This window comes from Acyrthosiphon pisum, chromosome X (assembly GCF_005508785.2).
Source record: "Acyrthosiphon pisum isolate AL4f chromosome X, pea_aphid_22Mar2018_4r6ur, whole genome shotgun sequence".
NCBI lineage: Eukaryota > Metazoa > Arthropoda > Insecta > Hemiptera > Aphididae > Acyrthosiphon > Acyrthosiphon pisum.
This window is the reverse complement of record NC_042493.1, coordinates 47,743,138-47,766,945: the sequence shown is the minus strand read 5'-3', so window position 1 is coordinate 47,766,945 and position 23,808 is coordinate 47,743,138. Positions and strand designations below refer to the sequence as shown.

General features: G+C 27.6%; 1 protein-coding gene across 1 annotated transcript; it reads left to right on the top strand.

Annotated features, from left to right (window-relative positions):
• The first annotated feature begins 4,523 nt into the window (after positions 1-4,523).
• On the top strand, positions 4,524-12,257 carry LOC100166543 (LIM and SH3 domain protein F42H10.3). The gene is made up of 9 exons (XM_001942760.5): positions 4,524-4,906; positions 5,051-5,298; positions 5,408-5,502; positions 7,846-7,930; positions 8,357-8,457; positions 8,527-8,627; positions 8,698-8,925; positions 9,109-9,230; positions 11,059-12,257. The coding sequence occupies exons 2-9, from the start codon at positions 5,230-5,232 to the stop codon at positions 11,236-11,238; spliced, it is 981 nt and encodes a 326-aa protein (XP_001942795.1). The 5' UTR covers positions 4,524-4,906; positions 5,051-5,229; the 3' UTR covers positions 11,239-12,257.
• Positions 12,258-23,808: the final 11,551 nt, after the last annotated feature.

Below are 23,808 nucleotides of genomic sequence, written 5' to 3'. Positions count from 1 at the left end.
CCCCCCCCCCCATAACTACGCCACTGACTTTTGAATTATTATTATTATTATTATTATGTCTATAAAAACTATAACAAAATAATATTATGCATTATAATTTATATGTACATTGTATCTACTCTATAGTATCCCGGCTTCGCCCGTGTGGTGATTTTTTTGTGAAAAATCCTATATATAGTAGGTATTTAAGCTAAATAAGCTACGACATGATTGAGCACAAAACACCTTTTTTTTGCGACACGATTGAACAAACTTGTCCGCTTATCAAAGGATATAGAAATACAAAAGAAAACTTATACAATTGAGCATAAAAAACTCTACAATACGTTGTCATTTTCAATTTTGAACTATATTATACAAAAAATAATTATTTAAATAATTATAATAATTCAAAATATGGTACGAATTAAAAAAATTACATGATTTCATGGTAAATAGCCACATTTCATACATCTGTTTGATAATAACAATAATAATAATAATATTTATTATTATTATTATAAAATCAAAATATGGTATACCTACGAATTAAATTGAATAGCATGATGTGGCAACGTCGCATAAAATAATATTCTATGCTCAATCGTGTTGCTAACACGGTATATTGTGCCCAATCATGCTTTGCCGAAATAGGTATATCTCGGTTTTAGTGGACCTCAGTGGCTTAGTTTAGGTACAGACAAATCGGCGTCAGTGTACCTAGATTTGTGGATTAATTCAAAATAGATGGACAACTGCAAGTCGCCGATTGGATTTAGCACTTTTTATATTTTTTTAACGTGGTGTAAACTATACTAGAGATTTTCGGCAAATTTGATTGAGTAGTTTTTGAGTACTTAATAAGTACTTATATAGGCTACACACATAAGTACATTCATTTATAAGATATAGATAGGTAGTTTCTTCATTCGAGGCCATAATAGCTTGACAATTTGATGCATGCTTGTACCTAATCTGTCCGAGTAACCAATGGCAACCATTTATAAACAAAACCATTTCAATTTTCACCACGAATCCCAAGATCCCTGTTTGACCACTTCTTTAAAATGTGAATATCGGAAAATCCTTTCTTATTGCACACCTAGATTATTAGAGGAACCACTATTCTAAATTTCAAGTTTGTACATTTTGTAGTTTTTGAGATGTAGGCATGTAGAATGATGAATGAGTGAGTGAGTGAGTGGTATTTGGACATTTGGTTTATGTAATATATTATGATTTATGACTTTTTTATATTAGTTATATTACCTCGGTTATTACTCATTAGTTATTATTATTATTTTTATAGAAACATTCAATATAGGTATTATATAATACCAGTCCTGTAAAGAATACTTTTAAAAAGTAGGTACTTGAGTAAATACTCAAATACATTTTTTTTTAAGTATTTAAGATACTACTTAAATACTTTTCAAATACTTTTGGTTTTTAAAGTGGGTTTCTAATTATCGTAATATAAACACATAGGTAGTAGGTAATCTAATAGTTATCTAATAGTTTTAAAGGGAATATTGTTATTCAATATTCAATAACTTTTTTTAGAAACCTGGTTTTCACAAATCTTTGGGTTTCGGCTTACACAGAAATACAGAATATTAAATAAAATTATTATTCTATTATTGTAGTTGACAATAATATTTTTCCAACCAATTATTTCGAATAAAAATAAAATGTTCGAAATAAAAAACTAAAGTATTCAATACAAAAAAGTATTTAATACAAAAAAAGTATTTAAAAAGTTATTCAATACTTAAAAAAGTATTTGAATACTTTTACTCAAATACTTTTACTTAAATACTTTACAGGACTGTATAATACCGATATTAATTTATTACAAACGCATGTCTAAAAATATGGAATATATTATAATTTATAATAATTATTAATTTTACCATAACAGGTAGATTGGCGGAAACGGGAATCAAATCTTTTTTTAAAATAATTGGCGGATACGGGCTGTGAGGGGAAACGGTCATATCAAATATTGTTTGAAACGGTACATATGCCCAGTTTAGCATATGCCCCAATTAACTTTTACGGTACAATGTACCTACTTCAAGAAAATTAAAAAATAGTTAAGAATATAATTTTTGCAGAAATATTTTTTGTACCATTTAAAATTAAGGAACATAATATAATATTATTTAGGTGTAAATATAAATGGCTTGATAAAACTTGCTGTGAACTAATAATTATAATAGGTACTTATTACTAGGTATCAGATATTTACAAGTAAAATAAATTTAGATTCTTATTTTTATTTTTTACTTCACTCAATAAAAAACAAATATCTATAAAATAATCACGCCACTCTTAAGACTTAAATAAATTACTGTTTAGTATTACCTAAGTAGCTACATAATATTGTAGCTACTTAAAATTAAAGCAATTATTAATTATCAATCAAATCTTTTTATACATTCGTAGGTAGATATCTACGTATAGTTGAGATTTAAATCTGAAGTCATCAGATGTCATACACTCATTACATCAATTATAATATTAAATAAAAATACTTAATCGAATTCAGGTACATATAAGACGTATATAACGATTAACGACATAATGTAAAATATAATATTATCACAAATCATTTGGCATTTGGCATTTTCATTAAAACATTAAGAGTGGGTCTAAACTTTGGAGTAGGTAGATACCTATCTATTATAGAGATACAAATTACAGTTCTATAGGCTATAGCCGTAAAGGCAGCTAGGTACCTCATTTTTAATCAAATATGTAACTTATGTTAACTCCAAAACATGCATATTGTAATTTTATTGAATATATATTTTGATATTTGGTTAAAAATAAGACATATTAAAGTAATTTCGGGGGGGGGGGGGGGGGGGTCCAGTGACAATTGAAATTCGAAATGTTTGCTCCCTTTATATGTATGAATAGTTTTCTTTAGGTAAAAAAAATATATTTAATTGTAATTAGGTTTTTTAATTTAACATTCGGACTACGTTCTGCGTCGATGATAAAAAACAAATATTAAAAATTCAAACAATTAAAATAATATTGTTCTTAGGAAAGTTCTTACAAATTCATAGGTAGGTATCGAATTCCACGCCCAACACTGAGAAGTATCTCAAACAAAAATCCACACACAAAAAACCAAAATGCTTAAGTAGTTATTCAACAACCATAGTCTTTCTTCCAATCAAATTAATTTATTATAAAAATGGATATAGACTTTCACAAAAATACATGCATGTATAGTTAGCCTTAGCACGATTAACGATTTAAAAAGATAATATAAAAATAAATGTATTCAATCGTGATAGCTATACAAAACATTTGAAACGTAAATATGTAGTGGCATAGACATGATTTTTGAAAGTGGAGGGGGGGGGGTAAAAAAAAGAAAACGACATGGTTAAATGGAAGGGGAAAATTGGAAAATCCCCCACCCTCTTAAAACTTTTTACTTTGGTAGTAAGATATTTAACAATAAGGAACAATAAATGATTTTATTCAAAATTCCCACGTCCCCCCTTGTATACACCACTGGTCGTATGGACCTCATTCTATATCTATGATGGCTACCTATATAGCTGCAGATATTCACTTTCAGACTTATGTCTGAATAATTTAAAATATCAGTAAGAATACAACTATTGGGTATGTATGAAATTAAAACCGTTTCAACTTAAGCATGTTAACAGCCAGTGTTGGGGAAAATCCTTTAAAAAGGAATTCATTACTCGTTTCTCATTCTTGTTATGAAAAAGGAACGCGTTCCCGTTCTTTTACATTTTTCTTATGATCTGAGCGGTTGTCGATAGTGTTTTTGTAGACAACTTTTAAACCAAAAATAATCGACTAATATTCGTTACCTTTTCTGACATAATATACCTTTGTTCTATAATTATATCTATGGCAATTTATTAGTGACTTACGAAGTGATACCAAATTACAAACTCTAAAATACTAAATATATTCTAGAAAATATTATTAAAAATAACATGCATTTAATACTTTCATTTTATTTTATATAATTTGAGGAACGGAAATTTTCGTTCAAGTTCCTTAAAAATAGGAACTCTTTCCCGTTCCTCGTTCCAATATTTTAAAATGAACGCGTTCCAAGCTGCGTTCTTTCCCAGTAAGTATTGTAGGTATCTATAGAATGATATGTTTATTATTATAATAATCTATAGAACAAAAAGTCAACAATATATAAACCTAACATAGGTATTAGGTTATTATTATTTTACATGAAAATAGGATGTCATTGATAAGTGGACGTCAAAATGTCAATTTTCATCGGGAGACTTGATCGCAGTGGGCACAATCATTTTGACATTTTATGGACAAACATTTTTAGCTCCAAACGAATCGGTCGACACCGTTTCTCCTCGGCCGCCGCCGCCGCCGCCACCGATCTCTCCAATCGGGACGCGTTTATGTACGGCTAACGAGCGTACCTTCGTCGCTCCGGCCCCGAACTGACTGCAGCAACGTCGCGGTCGTCGGGCGTCGGCCCGCGCTTTGGTATTTGATCATTTTGATGTGTACACACAATCGCCGCCGTCGCTGCACGCCTGCACTGCTGCAGTCACCGACACCACCCACCTCCCCCACCCGATTGCCCGGATGAGATCATCGGGCACGGTGTGTATAAGAAAAGTGAAAGGGAAAATCGTATTATTAATATTATTATTATCATCATTATTCAACTATATCTATAATAATAATATAACGATATTGGTCCATCGCTGTGTTGTACAGACACTGTTCCATTATCAATATTATTGTTAATGCCGTGTAGGTAATAAGTATTCCGCTCTCGATTCAACAGTTGTATTCGGGCGCTTAGCAAACGAAATCATCGAAGAGCTGTGTCCGACGCGCACAAAAGAACATCGAATATTAAACGTTTCGAATAATTGTTCGTCTGGTTAGTACCTACATCATTCTATCCGCCTACTTTTGCCAGGTCGATATGATCTTTCATGTCTGACACGTTTTACGTTCTTATATTAATTATTGTGTGTTATATTTTTATTTTTATTTTTTAATACAGTTTTCGTTTACTTTGTAGGTACTATACGTCGTACTCTCTTGAACGACAAAATCGAATCCAGCTAGTTTTGTTGTGTTGCAGACACTTACAGTAGTGGTAGTGTGTATCCATACATCTACAATATACTGCAGCAACGGTTATCATATTATCGTCTTAAACGTGTGCCATTGTGTGGTAATTTTGGCGACGGTTAGAAGATGAACAAAAAGTGTGCTAGATGTGAGAAAATTGTATATCCCATTGAAGAGCTCAAATGTCTTGATAAGGTACATTAGTTGTTTCATACTTATAACAACCCACTTCTATCTATTCTTTTAGAAAGTCTCGAACACTTAAATTTCCTTTTAATTTTTCTTAATTTTATTTTATGAATAGGCTTGGCACAAACAATGTTTCAAATGCCAGTCTTGTGGCATGACATTAAACATGAGAAATTACAAGGGATTCAATAAAGAGCCTTACTGTGAAGCGTGAGTACTTTATACTGCTTTTTTTATTTATCATAGTCCATAAACCCGTCTTATTTAGTTATTTTATAGACTGCTAGCGGAGGTAGAACTTTTGGTTGCAATAAAATATTCAAATAATTGATATAATACATTACCTATCATAAATTATAATATTAGATTATCACAAAGCTACAGCCAATTCAAATGGACTGTAAAACAGTTAAAAACAAATAGATAAAGACAATATTCCAATTAGGTGTACAAACATTATAATTAGTTTAATCTTTAATGTTCAAATCAATTTGTTTACTGATATTTTTCTTGAGAGATAACCTAAATGTATGTATTCCTAGGTATGTAATGCCCATTCATTTGTTTTTATTTAATCTGTTATAATTATTTATTTTATTTAAAAAAAAGTATTTTAAGCAATTAAACAACCATATTTTAACAACCTATTCATAGAGACATATTGTCAAGTAAATTATAGAATGAACCTAGTACTGAAGGTCAGAATATTTAATGCAAAATAACAGAAGTTTCAAAATCCAGCTGAAAATGTACCTATGATATAAACATTTTTATATTTATGTATTAACCTATTTTTCAGTAATAATAAAATAGATCGCATAACTTAATTCAACATAATATTACCAAAGTTTAATTTAATCCAGAAGAGGGGAGTTTAATTAAAAACTAATTTAATACTTTTTAAGTACTTAAATATAATTAAAGCATAATACCTATGAAAAATCTTTAATCTGTTTCATCTGATTTATTTGATAAATTACTAAATTTAATTGCAAACATATTATCTAGTTCTGTCTTAGACTTATTCATCATTGCTTGATGTTAAGGCTTTATACAAAGCCGGACGTGATAAGTCATTTAAATAAAAACTTAAAGCAGCCTTGTAGGAATCTAAATAAAAATCTATAGCAAAGTACCTACATTACCTTAAACTTATTTATAATGTTATATATCAAAGATAAAATGATTATCAGAAAAACAGTATAACCTGTTAAATTAATAAATATTTAAATAATTGCATTACCTAATCTGTAAAATATAATTAATAACTAAATTGCTTAATATTAAGGTTCTTTAGAATATGACGTTGATGATTTTTTTTTTTTTTTTTAAATTGGAATAACTACAATATATTAAATAAATATTTTAATATTAAATTATTATCAGTTTTACTGGGTACATGTTAGCGATTATTTGTATAGCAAAATTAATTTCGAGTATGATATGGAATTTTTTTTAATAATTTAGTGTTCTCATATTAGTTGTCATAAATGATACATGTAATAGACATGTTATATGATATGTATGTTAGGTTTGAATAATTTGTTACCTTGTGTAATTGTATATTCTTACAAATAGCATTAGATACAATAACACAAAATATTTTTAATCAATGCATTTACTTACATATTTTCTTGCCAAAATTATTGTGGTCAAATTTTAGTTTTTATAAAATCTTTAACCAATACTTTTTATTTATAAAAAAGTTTACAATTAAAAAGTAGATGATTTTTGCTTTTAAAGAATCTTAAATTATAAAAATTAAAATATTGTTGGTACATTACTTTTTATAGTTCCTATATTATGATTAAACTTTCTTAATATTTCTCAATCTGTGGTTTTAATAAACTGATTTTTATTTTTTAAATGAAAAATTGACAGGAAAACAAATTAAATATATATTGATCATATTATACAATACACAACTACATTAATTATTGTATAAATTATAAATACAACTGAAGGCTGTAATTTTTTTATTCATAAAGATATCAAAATATGCACTAGTACACTAATCGTATAATCACATAATATTTTAATAGCAGTAATATTGATACCACACCACTTATCAATTTTATTTATGGGCTATCTGTTTCTTGCATATATGTTTTGAAAATGTATATTCATATTGTTTAAACATAAATGTAAATATTATTTAGTGAATATATTTTGATCTAGTTAAAATTTAGTAAATTTCATTTCGTAATTGAACAAAATGAGTATATAAAATTTATGTAAAGGCTAAGTACAGATGTTTTATTTTTTAACCGATTTTGAGTAACCACCATTTGTTGATCGCCATAGAAACGAATAAAATTACCTAATTCTCTTTAGGTATGTATACAATTAATGGATTCATACATTTTCTTTGAAGCAGAAAATATCAAGTAGCGTGCTACGTTTATGTCATACAATTATAATTTTTTTTTTTCTTTAAAAATAATCAAAAAATGAAGAGGAATCCCATGACCTTTGTATTTGATACTATTTACTGAATGACTAATGTTTATTCTACCTACATTATTAATTAATAAATTGCATAACATATTTCAGACATATTCCAAAAGCAAAACATACAACTGTAGCTGAAACACCTGAGTTAAAAAGAATTGCTGAAAATACAAGATTACAATCAAATGTAAGTACATCAAATATTTTTAATTTAAGTTATTGGAATTAAAATGTTTCAGTCATTATTTTATGAAAACAATTATTTCATGCCATCTTTATGGATAGACAACTTACTGTAAGTGATTTAAAATTAGTTGTCTAAAAATGTATTTTAAATAATGTATAGATATGTTTTACTTAAAAGTAATTGAGTAGTAATATTTTTAAAAATGAAAAGTAATTATATTAATTAATTACTTGTGCTTGAATAGTTAAATACTAAATGAATCTAATTTTGCCTGAAAATGTAGAATCGCTTGATTTATATTTCTATTATAATGTTAGTAAATATAAGTAGGTAATTATTGAAGTGTTTATTTTATTTTTTAAATTTTTAGTGTTCCAAATTAAAAATTAAAAAGACTATATTATCAATAAATTGTATGTTGTGTAGGCGCAATATCATGCTGAGTTTGAAAAGACTAAAGGAAAATTAACACAAGTTGCAGATGACCCAGAAACATTGAGAATAAAAGCTAATTCAAAAAATATAAGGTAGTATAGGTAGTTTTAGCTATGAATATAATTTATTTTAATCATTCATATGGTTTTATTTTAATTTAGTAATGCAGAGTATCATGGTGATTTTCTGAAGAAAGCAGAGATGGAACAACGTAGGCATTTATCTAATGGGAACAATGCAGCAAATAATAATGAACCACAAAGTAATAAAATAAAATATAAGTTATTTAGTTAATTTAAATTATAATATTATTATGTATTCAAATTATATAGAAAAAAATGTCATTGTGAACAAAACAATTCAAGAAATTGATCACAGTAACACTGTTAAACCAAATAAAGTACAGCAAAGTTATAACAGTGGAAACACTAGGTATGCGCCTCAAAAAGTTGAAAATACACAGTACCATTCTAGAGCAGAAGACACTTCAACTAAAATTCCTGCATGTTTAAATCGTCAATCTTCTACTTTAATTTATTCATCTGATAGTGGAGATTTAAGTAAGTTGTCACTGTCTGTTAGTTGAGTTTTGTATTATTTATAATGTATAACTATGTAGCCATATATTTTATCCATGTACCATTTGCTCACAACATACATTATGTAACACATGGCATATTATTACTTTTATAAAAATATAGTAACTTATTAATACAATATTATATAATATAATACATTTACAGTTAACAGTTCATACAACAATCATATTGGTTCAATAGCTGACTATGATCCTATTAAAAAACAACCATCGTATGGTGGTGTTAAGTATACTAACAATTCTGAAAGTCAAAACTATAATCTTGGGGTATGTATTCATTATTTCTTTAACCAATACTTAAAGGACTTTACAACTAAAAAAAAACTAATTTTTTTTTATTGTGTGAAAATATAGTGCTTTAATAAAGATTTGGTGGTCCAAAAAATGTTGTCAGACAATTGCTTCCGTGTTTAAATATAAGTCGCGTTTTACTCGTGACATCATAAAATCACACCGTTCGACGGGCCGTATCTAATATACACGCGTGGAATATATTTTGAGCGTTTAAAATAATTATAGAGTAAAATTGATTAAAGGTACAAGTTATTAATCTACAAATATAAAAACGTTATACATTTCTTCAAATGGTCATATTAATTTTATTGCGTTAAAATTTGTTTCAGGGTAGTTTATAGGAAAGGAAAAAAATAAAAATTTTAAATATCAAACATAAATAGGTTATACATAGGTACCTATATTTAATAATATTATAATTCGTTATTTATTGTATTAACAAATGTGTTATTATATATTTATAATATAAAAACTAAAATAAATGTGTAAAAAAACTTAAAATAAAGTATACTCAATAGGTACACAAAATTTAATAGAAGTATTGTAGGTTTTACATGACTATTAAACTAACAACTTACATTTTATTATTTTATGTCCTGTATTATGAATTATAATATTGAATTTATTATAATAAGAAATAGAATACATGAATTACTGGTTTTGAAATATATAATCCGTTTTCTTCAGGATAATGTTCACGAATCTTTTTGACCACACATGATGGAATTACGACTCTATTTCCTATAGTATAAAACAAACGCAATAAAGAATAAATTATTAAATTTTTTTACCTACCTATGACTTTATCACTGTAACACTATTAAAAATAAATGTACTTAACTTTTCCAATTGGCATCCATGAATTAACCCAAAGTGTAAACTATTTGTTCAAATACAGAGTGCGGCAGTCAAATCCGACGATTTGAAAAAAAATTTTTTATTAATTTTTCGCCAAACAAATAAAAAGTACATAAGTGGAATTTTATGTTATAATATTTAAAAACTTCATTTTTTAAAGATAGTGTCAGGCAAATGCCTTCCTTGGTTAGCCACACATTACTACTACGTATATCATTACTTTTTTAATACGCTTTTACCACGAACGCACGCTGTTCACTCGACAAATGCTCCAAGATAACCAAATTCAGGGTACTTAAAAGCGATAAGAACATTCCCGAAATCTCAACCACTTTAGCCACGCCCGCCAGTTCATTTAAAATCATCGGGTTTGACTGCCGCACCCTGTATATCGCCATGCTTTATTTTCCGCTTAGTTGCTGATTGTAAACATCTTTTTTTTGTTTTCTTCTTTGTTTTTGAAATCAATAATCATGTACTGTCTGGTAATTTTTAAAATGTTTTCATCTAATATAATTTTTTGAAAAACCTATTTATGTTTGATATTTAAAATTTTTATTTTTTGCCTTTCCTATAAACTACCCTGAAACAAATTTTAACGCAATAAAATTAATATGACCATTTAAAGAAATGTACAACCTTTTTATAAATGTAGATTAATAACTTGTACCTTTAATCAATTTTTCTCTATAATTATTTTAATCGCGCAAAATAAATTCCACGCGTGTATATTAGATACGGCCCGTCGGATGGTGTGATTTTATGACGTAACGCGTAAAACGCGACTTATATTTAAACACAGAAGCAATTGTCTGACAACATTTTTTGGACTACCAAAATTATTTTTTATTAAAGCACTATATTTTCACACGATAAAAAAAAATTGGTTTTTTTAGTTCCATAGTCCTTTAACAATAATTAAATTAATATATTTTATTTATAGAGAGTGTACCGGGCTATGTACGATTATGAAGCTCAAGATCTGGATGAAGTTTCATTTACTGATGGAGATTTAATTGTCAATTGTGCCGCTATAGATGATGGTTGGATGACTGGTGTTGTACAGAGGACAGGTGAATCTGGTATGCTACCAGCTAACTATGTCCAACCTGCAGCTATTTAATTATGATTAATAATTTTGTTACATATTATTTGTTTATGTTTATAATATGGTCAAAACATAATAACTTTATATTAATAGTAATTTGTTTCTACTAATTCACAAAACTAATTTAATATGTATTGCTGCAGCTAAGGAAATTAAGAGCCACTAATTTATGTGATATCAAACATGTTAAACTAAAACTAATATAAGATCACCTATCATAAATAAATTAAATAATACATTCCTAAATTTAAAAAAAAAACTATTAAGTGAAAAAACATTCCAGTATTTGAACTAGTATTGATATATATTATTTTATAACTTAAAAGTAAATTTTTATATGATATGCACTAATAAAGTGATTAACATGAGGTTAAAATTATTTTAAATTTATATATAACTATGAAATATATATGTGCTTATTCTTTTTTATATAAATTAATTTATTTTTAGTCTTAATGAAAGCAGTGTTATTTTAATATTGTTAAGACAAATTCAAGAATGTATAAGACAAAATCTTAGTAAATTAACTACCTTCCTAGTAATTTATATTAATACATTTTTATTTAAGTTGTTTTACATATATGTCTTCAGCTTGTAGGCTGACAATGCTGACAATGAAAAAATAAATATTTATATTATAATTAAATCTTCTTTTGAAACATTACCCTACATAGTATATTATTTATTTTTGGGTAGATATAAACTACTTCTGTTATTCCCATGTTTGTTTATATAGTATTATTATTATTATTAATTTATTCTTCGTAATTGTTAATTTTTTTTATTGTTATAAATAGATATCAGTTTCATGTAGAATTTTTTCATTTATTGAACATTTTGTTTTTTATTTGAAAGTTTATCATTATAAGAACCTTACACAACTATAATAACATTCAACATATTTAGATATAAACAATGTTTTAATAAATATTTATATATATTATAATTAAAATCATAAAAGACACTTTTTATAATATAAAATTTTTAATTCTAATAAAAGTATTTATAGTCATTAAATGTTGATACACACAAAATTTAAACTTGTTTTTGTGCTTATTAGCGCACATTTAAAATTCAATATAATATTATTTTTTGAATTCTCTGTGTGAAACTTTGAAGTTAATTATGTGAAACATATAGAATTGGAAATTAAAAAATGTTAGATTATAAGTTATAACAAATATTTTTTGCATAACTTCTGTTTATGATTAATACAACCATATATCTCAAATTATTATTAATTTATTGTTTTGTGTTAGCAAACAACATAATATTAATCTAAGGAGAACAAATGTTTGTATACAATGAAAATAATGTTGATAAAGTGATGAGTAGTAATTCAGCGTTGAGTTGATTTCGATATAAAATATAGGATAAATGCCCGAACAGCAAAATAAACGAAAAAAAAAATTATGTAATCCAAACATTCAATTTTGCCAACAATTCAATATTGTATTTGAATTATTTATTATGAACATTTTATGTGTCAAGTAAACATGAATAGAATAATTTTTATAACATACTAATGTTATTTTAATATGTACTCATACTACTGGTTTCAATATAGTTTTTGATTGATAAATATTAAATATTAATTTTATATTAATTGTTTAAAATATGTGTGGTATCAGTGGCGCACACTCAAAAATAAATAGGAGTAGCATATTGGCTCTGTTACCTCTATATTGGCCAATAGGCTAATGACTATAGCCTATAAATTATTCAGTAGCTTATTTTCAATATTTTTATACGTAGTAGAATTTTTATGATGTAAATATTTTGGAATCAGGGGGTCCACCCACCCACCTTCCAAAAAAATCAGGGGTAGCAGCTGCTACCCTTGAACCTTCTAGTGTGTGCCACTGTATGGTATTAATTGTTATTGATCATTAGTTTTTTCATTAATTACATATATATTGTAGATTGCAAGCTAGAATCACTGCTGAACAGATGAGTTATATAATATTCTAATTTAATTTCATTGCCCAACATTTTGAGTATCTTGAAAAGTGTATTAATAATATTTTTATTTTATTATTTTATTATTTTCAAATAATAAATTATTTTTATAAAATGTAAAAACTGAACCTAATTCAATTTTTTTGAAGACAATATAGTGATATAAATTATAAACCCGCCATATCTAGCCTTCATTGTGCATTAATTAGCAAAATAATATATATCTAATATATAAATATTAAGTACCTTTTAGAATCGTTCATAAATATTTTATTTACATAAATTATTCAAACAAAAGGTAATTTTTTTATAATTTTTCCATTAGAAATTTGCACCTTAAACATTTCTGCACCCTTGCCGATCGACCCTGTTGCTAACCTTTTTCCACAGTGCTGGGTATCAGTGGCAAGCTGAAGCGCTCAATTTTGACGCAGTTGCGTCAACTTTTCAAAGGGGGTGGTGCCACCCTGTGACTGGGTGCAGAATTACATGCTAATGCCTGACCTCTTGGCTCTTTTGTTCATATTTTACTTACAACATAACTTTGTTATGAGTAAAAATAGGATGGTGGTGGTGGTGGTGGTGGTGGTAGTAAGTACTTAATTATGAAAATGCATCATTTAAAATTGAAGTTCAGTCAGCCACTGCTGTGTATAGTGTCTTTGAGACACCTGATAGCATGATTTGCACATTTTGTATGCAGTCTTATAATCAAAATCCAATCTGGTATATTAAGACACCTAATTCATTTTTTTATTTAACTTTAAACTTGATGTATTTAGTATACCATTTGATGATTACATGGGTCTCCTATGTTATGTTTTGTTTCCATCTCACTAAAGTTATCACAAACAATATGTCAATAGAACCAAAGTTTTATCTTTTTATTTTTTATAAATAATACTGATAAACACAAATAGCTTATGTATTTACTTTCATATACAGTTTTTAGAAAAAGTTGGTAATTGTAAAGCTTATAGTTTTAGAATGATGTTTTTTTTTTCAAGAATATAATTTTTGGGTCAGTTAAGATTTTAGAAAATAATGAACAATTTTTGTGAATTTCCATTATAATATCATCAGGTCTGGAATTTATTGCTATCAAAAATGGTTAAATAAATATGCACTTATGCAGTTATGCGCTATACATTATATTATTGTAAAATATTAATTTAAATAAATATTGAATTATAAAAATTTCAATATTCCAAAATATGAAAGAAAATGCATTTTCAAACAAACCTATTATTACTAAGTAAGTACCTACATAAATAATGAAAAAATGTGTTTAATTATTATTATTACATAACATTCTAAACACATTACGTATATACTGTAAAAGGGTCAGTCGCGACAAATTATAAATAAATATATATCAAAATAAATTAACCAAAAACATAATATAGAAGCAAATAATATAATTTTTTCGTCAACCGATTGTTAGTTTAAACTATGATTTTCTCTAAACTATTTAAATATGATAAAATATAGTGTGTGTTAAAAATAGTTTTATTAAAATATATTTTGATGAAAATGTCAAAAATAATACAATTTGCAATTTTTAAGCGCATATTTTGTACATATATAATTTATCTAAGTAAAAAGCCCGAGGACACTCCTGATCCCCCTAAGGACGGCCATGATTACAGTGGTGTAGAAAATTAATTTTCACGTGTTCATTTACGACTGTACATATTTCATACCTTGGTACTTAACGTTAATAATATATTATTATAGACGCGGTTCATGTTCTTGTGCATTAGTAAAATGCATAATATTAAACAACGAGAATAGTAAATTTTAAAAATAAACCATCCCGGCCTGAAATCATAGAAGTGTTAGAAGACTATTCGACTAATTGATTAATTGGAACAGTGCCGTATATTGTATAAAAGTTATGCTTTTATAAGTGGTAGACATGAGGACAAATGATGCCCGCATCCGCTTGTCTTTTCTCTGTCGTAAAAACGGAATACGTACAACGCATACCTACCTACCTAATAAATTTGTGTTAACCAATTTTGTGTTGTTAGCTTTAATATCATAATGTAAATCATTAATTGACCTATTATCAAACTTAAAGGTATGTTATCTGTGTATTAGTTTTTTTTAAACATTTTTAAACGAGATGAGCATTTTTTAATTGCAATATTTTAAATAGGTCATACATATTCATAAATCGCTTAAAAGTAAAATTTAAACCCAACAAAACGTTGTAAATATTTGCCTAAAAATGTGTAACTTAACTTAGTAACTTAATTATTCAACTTCATTTATACTTCGGAATTACTTTTATCTAAACTAGTTTTAAAAAAAATGGTTTTGGTAACTTCTCAGGTTTGCCTATATAGTTCTATTGCAGCAATAGGATCGCGGTAGCTGTTAATTTGGCCTAATGAAAGCTTTTGTAATATTATTCAGAGGTAGGTACCTACACGTATTTTTTATGAATGATTTATTTTATTACTGCCAACTTCATCAGTGTGACAGTATCCATTTATTTTTCAACGGTTATGAATCACATTATGTAAAATATGTATATAAATTATGAATATTATCCAAATGGCATTAAGTGCCAAATTTGCCTAACTTATTTGCATTACCGGACGTCGTGGTATCAGCATTTGTACTAAATACGAGGCCATTAGTTACTACCCTAACTAACCCCGGTCTATTGGAACACATCGGTTGCGTGTTATTTTGTCTCAATAAAGTGGTTGTTCCAATAAATCGAAATAAAAAAGAAACATAACAATTTGTTAATGGTTAGTTACTGATTTAATAGTACATAATAATAAAATATAGAAGAATATTTTAATTTTTATAACATAATAAAAAATATAAACATACATATTATTATGTAGTTTAAATATAAAATAATATTAATTTTTAATACATACAAAAAGAAATACAATAAATGACGCATTCAGCTCTTAACAAGTACAATACCTATATAAAATAAAAACATAATTTTAAAGGTGCCTTCTTGACAGGACAGTAGGCAACAATACCTAATTATTTAAGGCATTGACGACCTTAATTAATTAAAAGAATACTCCTGTATAAGAAAGTTTATTGGTTTTAATTTGTATTGGTAATACTTATATCAACAATATAATTCAATAGTACATAAAAGCCTTTTTTTGATGTATTATAATATGTAACAATTACCAGTTTGGGACAACAATAGAAAGATATAAGAATAATAATGATGCAATTAAATAATCATGATATATTGATATAATATATAATAATTCTAATACGAAATCGTTTGTGGAGCGAACATACAATACCCCCCTCCCAATCACCCTTGAAAATATCGACCTTTCAACATATATCTACATAATTATTTAATTTTTGGAAACTAAGAAGTGATTAATAGAACTTTGTTTTTTACTAGGGATCAAAATTTCCAAAAAAAAAAAAGGTTGTTTTCCCGTTTTTTTCGGAAAATTTGGGAACATTTGGTTTCATTTAACATTTCGTAAATGTATTATTTTAATATTCTCCAAATTGTCGACATTTTCTAAAGCTCTGCAGGGGAAAAAAATTTTTTCTCGAATTTTTCCGGCATTTTGATCCCTACTTTTATATAGATATAGTTTTCCGATTTTGTGGCCCAGATAAGCGATAAACCATGAAAATTTACTACACTACAATCATAAGTTTATTTTGGTAATTGGAGTTTGTTCTAATTAAATGGATTCGACTGCGTATTACGAATATCACAGTATTTACGATCCTTAATATGATTATTGTTGAGTCATTGTTTCCGAGACTTTTATGATAAAATATTTACACCTCGAAAGTAAATTGTTTTCATTTATAATATGCAAATGTCAAATATTAAGTATGGTTAGGTTTAAGGTGATATTCCGATTGCGATATAATATAGTTACTTTTTTTCATTTTTCACATCTCGATTGCGTCTTACGTATTTTTTAAATTAATTTATGAACGCATTCGCGAGTTAACAATACTCGACATGAATGATGCTTTGAACTTTGTGCTTCCTAGGCCGTGAATGATAAGAATGCATGCAAAAAAAAGCCATACAAATCATTAATCAACCAGCTATTGCAGATAACACAATAAAAATATTTTTTTTTTATTTATTGTATATAATTTATGCCTTTTACTAATTTTAGTTTTTCCTATATACCTATATTATACTGTAGGCAGGGGTTGACTGGCTAGGGTGCAGGATGAGCGATCCCCACCTGGGCCTGATGAAAATTTGGACTGCTTGAATTGGGCCGATAACTTATAAATATTTCATTATTAGCTCAAAATTTAGCTAAATTTTCTGTTTCCCCGGTGCCAATTTGTATTCCCAGTCCACCCCTGAATATATAGGTAAGTAATAGGTATACCATTAAGACATTAATATATTATTACTTTGGTTCATTAAAAAAATGCATTATTTATCCTTCGAAAATTATCGATCATTACCTATATTATATTATTAAATATCATATCAGCCGTAGAAGGTTTATACTATTCTATTTTACTTTTGGAAATAGAAAGTCAAAACGGAAATAGGATACTCTAAAATGAGTCTGCGTAACACGAGATCCCGGAATCACGTGAACAAAATATATAGAATGGAGGTGGATTCTATGCCAGGTGTAGTTAGTGGGAGCTGAGTGAGAGGTTGGAGGGAGGACCATTCGGGCTGCCAAGCGTTCCATATGATGAGCTTCCGGTGGACGATCTGGAGATCGCAGAGGAGGGAATTTTAAAAGGGCAGATGTGTAAATACTACCTATACATAATATATAGTCGTACTTTGTTACACAGGCACAAGGCGAATGGCGATCCGCAGTCCATTGCCACTGGTACTCGTTTGTGATAGGTAAATATAAATGTTTGTTTGGAGGTCCATATAAAACGACTGTTTTGGCATTTTACGATGATATGAACGTATTGATTTGTCAAATACCGACAATTAGTAAATAGTACCTACCTACCTACCTAATATAACATAATAATATTATAACTGTATAGGCCATTAAAGTGTTTGAAATTTGAATGATAGACGTTCTTATGAAAATTATAAAAATAAACTATTATCAGAAAGTGTTTAAATCTTTATATGGATTTAAATGGAGTCAGTAATTTTTACAATACTTAGTTAATAATTGTTCTGTTACAATAATTGTAATCTGGATAATTTTATTTGAAATAAATCCGTGGTAAAGTCTATAGGTACCAAATTGAGAGGTAAATACGAATTTACTTTAAAATTTACTGAGTATATATACTATGTATGGCCTCAGCAGGAATTAGTTATACTGCATATTCACCATCCATTAAATAATATTGCCATTCGCTCATTTATTATACCTAAATAATAAATAAAATACATAATTACAGCAATATAAAATAATTATACATGAATAAGTAATCTTAAATACGAGTATCTAATGATACTTATACAAATTATATATAGGTAGGCTACGGATCGATATCTTAAAGAAAAGCTTTGAAAATTATTTCAGGATTTGATTCACTTTGTACATAATGACGTCATTATTACACAAAAAACAAATTAAAAATCTAAAAAAAATTGATAAATAAATTATCATCGCTCCGTTTAGAACCTAAAGACTAAAATTTTCAATATAATAATCTTAAATTGTCATTTAACCATACAAATTATCGAAGCGAATCAAAAAATGTCTACATTGTAAAAAATTTCTGTAAAGGTTTTTTCCACGTCTTGTTGTTAATAATATTACGAAACCTTATGAAATACAGGCTACAGTATAACCTTCTTAAAAACTATAGTAAATCTGCGAACAGTAAATTATGTAGTGCTGTAGGCACCTATAGAGTTAATAAAAGTTATAACAGTGAGAATATATGATGAGAGAAATGTACACTTGACATTTTTTTAACCAATGAAGCAAGTAATAGTAATTAATGTGACACAGAAAAATTATTAATTAAAATAATAGATATATGTAAATGTACATGTTGAACACAAAAATTAAATCATAGTCATATGTTTTTATTTTTTTGCTATAAGAAAAAAAAAAAATAAAATTGTAAACATAAACAATAGAATATACCTACAGGATAAAAAACTAACGACAAAGGCGTAAATAAGTAATAACAACTATTGTCGTTGTTACATCAGCAGTACTATTATAACATATTAAAAATATTTATAGAATTATACTAGGTACCTATATAGAAATATCTAACTCTTAGCTTTTTATCAAGAATAATTATTATCAATGCATAACTTCTCATCTATATATATTTAGTTGTCAGACCTGCGTGTTTCAAATGAAAATAATCGATAAAGTAGGTACCTACTTAACCGTTCTTCTGATATTGTACTTCTTACAAACAGCTTTAGATTCTGAGAAATATATAGCAAATAATGTATATCCTAGATACCTACACACAATGGTTTTATTGTGTTATTTTATTTTTGCAGTAGGTAATGTGTAGGTAATGGATGAGGACTGAGGAGAAGGTACTGCAAAAATCAAAAGTTTTATATATACCTTTAAAATGCCACTGGCATTTCGTTAAGAATAAATCCAATTTTTCCGTCTGCTACCGTAGTAGTCATTCGGGTAAACATAAAATACAATATATTATGTGTGTAAGTGTGTCAGTATTCAATATAATATATATAATAGGTACATAGGTATTCCCTTTTTTTTTATTTTTTCCCTATTCGCAGAAATATAATGACAACAATCATTAGTCTGTCGGAAATATGTTCAATGTTGCATACATCTTAATAGAGATCGTCGAAATAAATAAGATAAAATAGATAAACGATTTTTGATATTGCCATACACCTATATATACAATATATTAACCTTATGACTAGTTGCTCTAGTTCGTTCATTGTTATTCTATTCAGTACTTTTCTTTTTTGAAGAAATGTATTGTAATTTAAAAAATTAATGTTAATTTAAAACTTATTGTTGAATATTTCATGTCTTTTAATACATATTTTGTCAAAAATATATCAACATAAATATTCACATATTTTGACTTTTTTATTATATGAAAACAGCTCAAGTCGGGTGGCTGGTATATTATAACCGGAAAATGCTGAAAAAATAGATACACTGGTTAGTGGTTATATTATTTAATATATACATATAAAACCACACAGTATTAACACAGAGCTACGATAAGTATAAAGTGCGCATGCGTGTCTTATATTTTTATATACGAGCAAAAGGCAAAAGCATTTAAGCCGATAACTCGGAGAGAAATAAACTATTTTTCTGTATTACAGTCATTCGTATATAGTAGCTATATAGAAGAGTCGTACAAGAAAAATAGTACAATTATTGTGACTCAGTGCACGCAATTATAATTATATTATTATTATCATCATAGCGTACAGAGTTAATAATATTTACTACTCGCGGCCGCCCTTGCAGTCGACTTTGAGATCGTAAAATGCTATAAATTCACAGGATATGGTCTACGGAAACTAGCGTATAAAGCCGAAAGTCAGTTCCGGAATGACCCTATTGTTTTATTATATGTTACGAGTGTGACGTAAAGTGTGTACCTACCTCCCGAGCGCGTCTCAGTTAATTTAGTATTATGGGTGCATTACGGTGTGACGATGTGAATAACAATTTTTTGTTGACTAATCATATTATTTGGCAACGACATATTACGAATTGATCAAACTAATAAAAAAAAAAAAAAACAACTCTGGGAATTTACATTGCTAAATAGTATAGGTGCGAGTGTACCTTTCTCGTAAGTTTTCATTGTGTACGTCACTGCGTAATGGATACTTTAGATTCTTGAATATAGTCAAATTTTAGTTCAATGATAAAGCATTGAATACGAAAATCGATTCTATGTGAAGACGGTTTAACAGCCTATATTTCTAAGCATATTTTATAATTTCTATTTTTAGAAGCAAGTCCAACAGGATAAACTTATTTTTGCCAACAACAAACAATCGCATACATTGAAAATTGTATTGAGTATTTTGAATAGTTATAATATACATGGTAACGAAAATCTTCATGTCCCTACAAACTACGAAAATATTTTAGAGGTACAACAAAATATTTAAAACTGTTAATTTTTGTTTAAATATCTATAATTTTCTTGACATTTGAACTAAATATTTCTATTAACATTTTTAAAAAAAAGTTATTTTTATTTAAAACAACCAACAATTAGTTTATTAATTAGACAATAATTACAACATTTAATTCTAGTATTTATACTATTATTATTGTTTGGAAAAATGAATCTAACCATGAATAAAGTAGCTAAGTATAGGTTTAATGTAACATTATATTATACTGCGTATTTGTAGTAATATAGTATTTAACACAATAATTAATGGTTCATGGTTATGTATGTATAGGTATACAACTCATATTTCAAAACTTTATTACGCGTATTAATATTCTAATTATGAATGAACTATAAGTTTTTATGGCCATGTTAAAAAATCGCTTAAAATGTTTTTGAAAGAGGTATAGTTAGCGGGTGCCGTGTCCCACTCTTATAGGGCTATTTACCATGGATATTATAATTATTAGTTATATTTTTAAAATAACAAAACATTATATACGTTCTTTATTTACATTATATAGGTACGTCATCATAGAAATATAGAATGGAGCGCCACTCAGTATATTACGTAGGTCGTAGGTACGCAAACGCGCAATATAGATTCGATTAGGTGGACGCCGTCGTTGCGTTATATATATTTATGACAGCTGAGTGGAAGTTAAATAATAATTAGAGTAATAGAGTACGAGGCGCCGTCTTGTTCGCTGCAACCAGCTGCTCCCCATCTATACATAATAAAGAAAACACAATTACAATATTATCATGTAAATGCGAACGTCGTTGGCATCTCACATTGACATTACATAATAATGTATATACCATATTATACACTGCTGTAGGGATGTATATATATATAGAAGGATTAAGCGCAGGTAGTGTATAAAATATATTATGTAGGTACGCTTGCGAACAGCATGTTTAATATTATGTATAATATGAAACAGACGATGAACGACGTCAGAGATAAGTCAATAAATTATATAATTTTGTGCGGCAAAACGTCTTTTCCATCTTAAACGTGCGTCTAATCCGATATAGACGTTTTTACGTGGGTAGCAGGACGTATGTCTGCATATACCTAGGTATATAATAAATAAACGTTATTTGTATATATGTGTGATGTATATTTATATCGTATATATATAAAATTACGTGAGCAGCTGTTTTTTTTTGTTTTTTTTTTGTTGACAGTGTATCTATATAGGTACGTAGAAGGAAAAATGTTTGCAGTTTGCACGCATACCAATATTTTTATAGATTATTGAGCAAAAAATTGGCATAATATATTATTAGGTACTTATATAAAATAAGAACAATATGGGAATCATAAATATAAAAATAGGTATCGTTTGTTATATACATATAAATATATAATAGGTATGAATTTATAATAATCCTATTATAGGTTATTATAACATGAGCCATGAGGCTTATATAAGGCTTGGGAATTGCGTTTGGTTGTCTAATCATTATTTTATTCTCACGAACGCCGGTTTAAAATATTTTTTTTAAAAAATGACTTCTTTACAATCAACATCTAAATGTTAAGGTGTATTCATTTTTTTACAGAAATAACTTGAAAAAAATATGAAATACCTAGCTTATGCAAGACATTATTTATAATGAGATAATATATTATAAGTGACATAATATACTAATATTATAGTAACTAATTTACTAATAATACGTATGAGTGGAGGAAAATTCAGTAGGAGTTTATTTAAGACTTATTTTATAATTCTGTATTGTATAAAATGTTAGTAAACGAGTTGTCTTTTAGGTGAATGTGAGCAAAGATTAGTTGGGTTTGGGTTTGTCAAACCTCACATATCCTTTCGCTGTTATCTTTACGTAAATAGTAATATATATGAATATATTATAGGCTATATCGGGGGTAGCTACATTTTTTTGGTGAAAATCTTCTGATAATATACTTTTTCTTTGAGGATCGATTTATTAAAATACATTTACATTATACTGTTGACGGATATATAGATTCTATACAAGCGCGTCGTTGCATATTATTGGCTATAAGCCCGGATTAAGGGGTGTCCAGGGGGAGCCATGGCCCCGGGCCTAGATAGTTAGAATTTATTTAGGGGCCTTAGATTTGTCCATTAATTTTTTCATTATAGGTTATAACTAGGGAGCGGATTTTTATGCATTTATCATATTTTTTAATAACATATAAAGAGTAAGATAGAAATTTGTTTCATCACCTAAAGAATTCAAATTTACCAATTTAATTTTGCATATTTTTGCATATTTGTCTAATTTTTACTTGATTGATCATATTTTTATATTATGCATCATGCTTTTAGTACATATTTGAGGTTTTTCGTAATATACTAATATAGTAATATATTAACGGACTCGTCACGCGTAATTTAATAGTTCAAAATATCCCGACGGCGGCGGGATGTACGGGTTTACTCAAGACATTTCGATTACTTTGCCTTATCGATATTGTCCCGCGACAAAAATAAATATAAAATACCGTTGTCACCAGAGTTGGTATCGACTATTGAACAATTTCGCTAA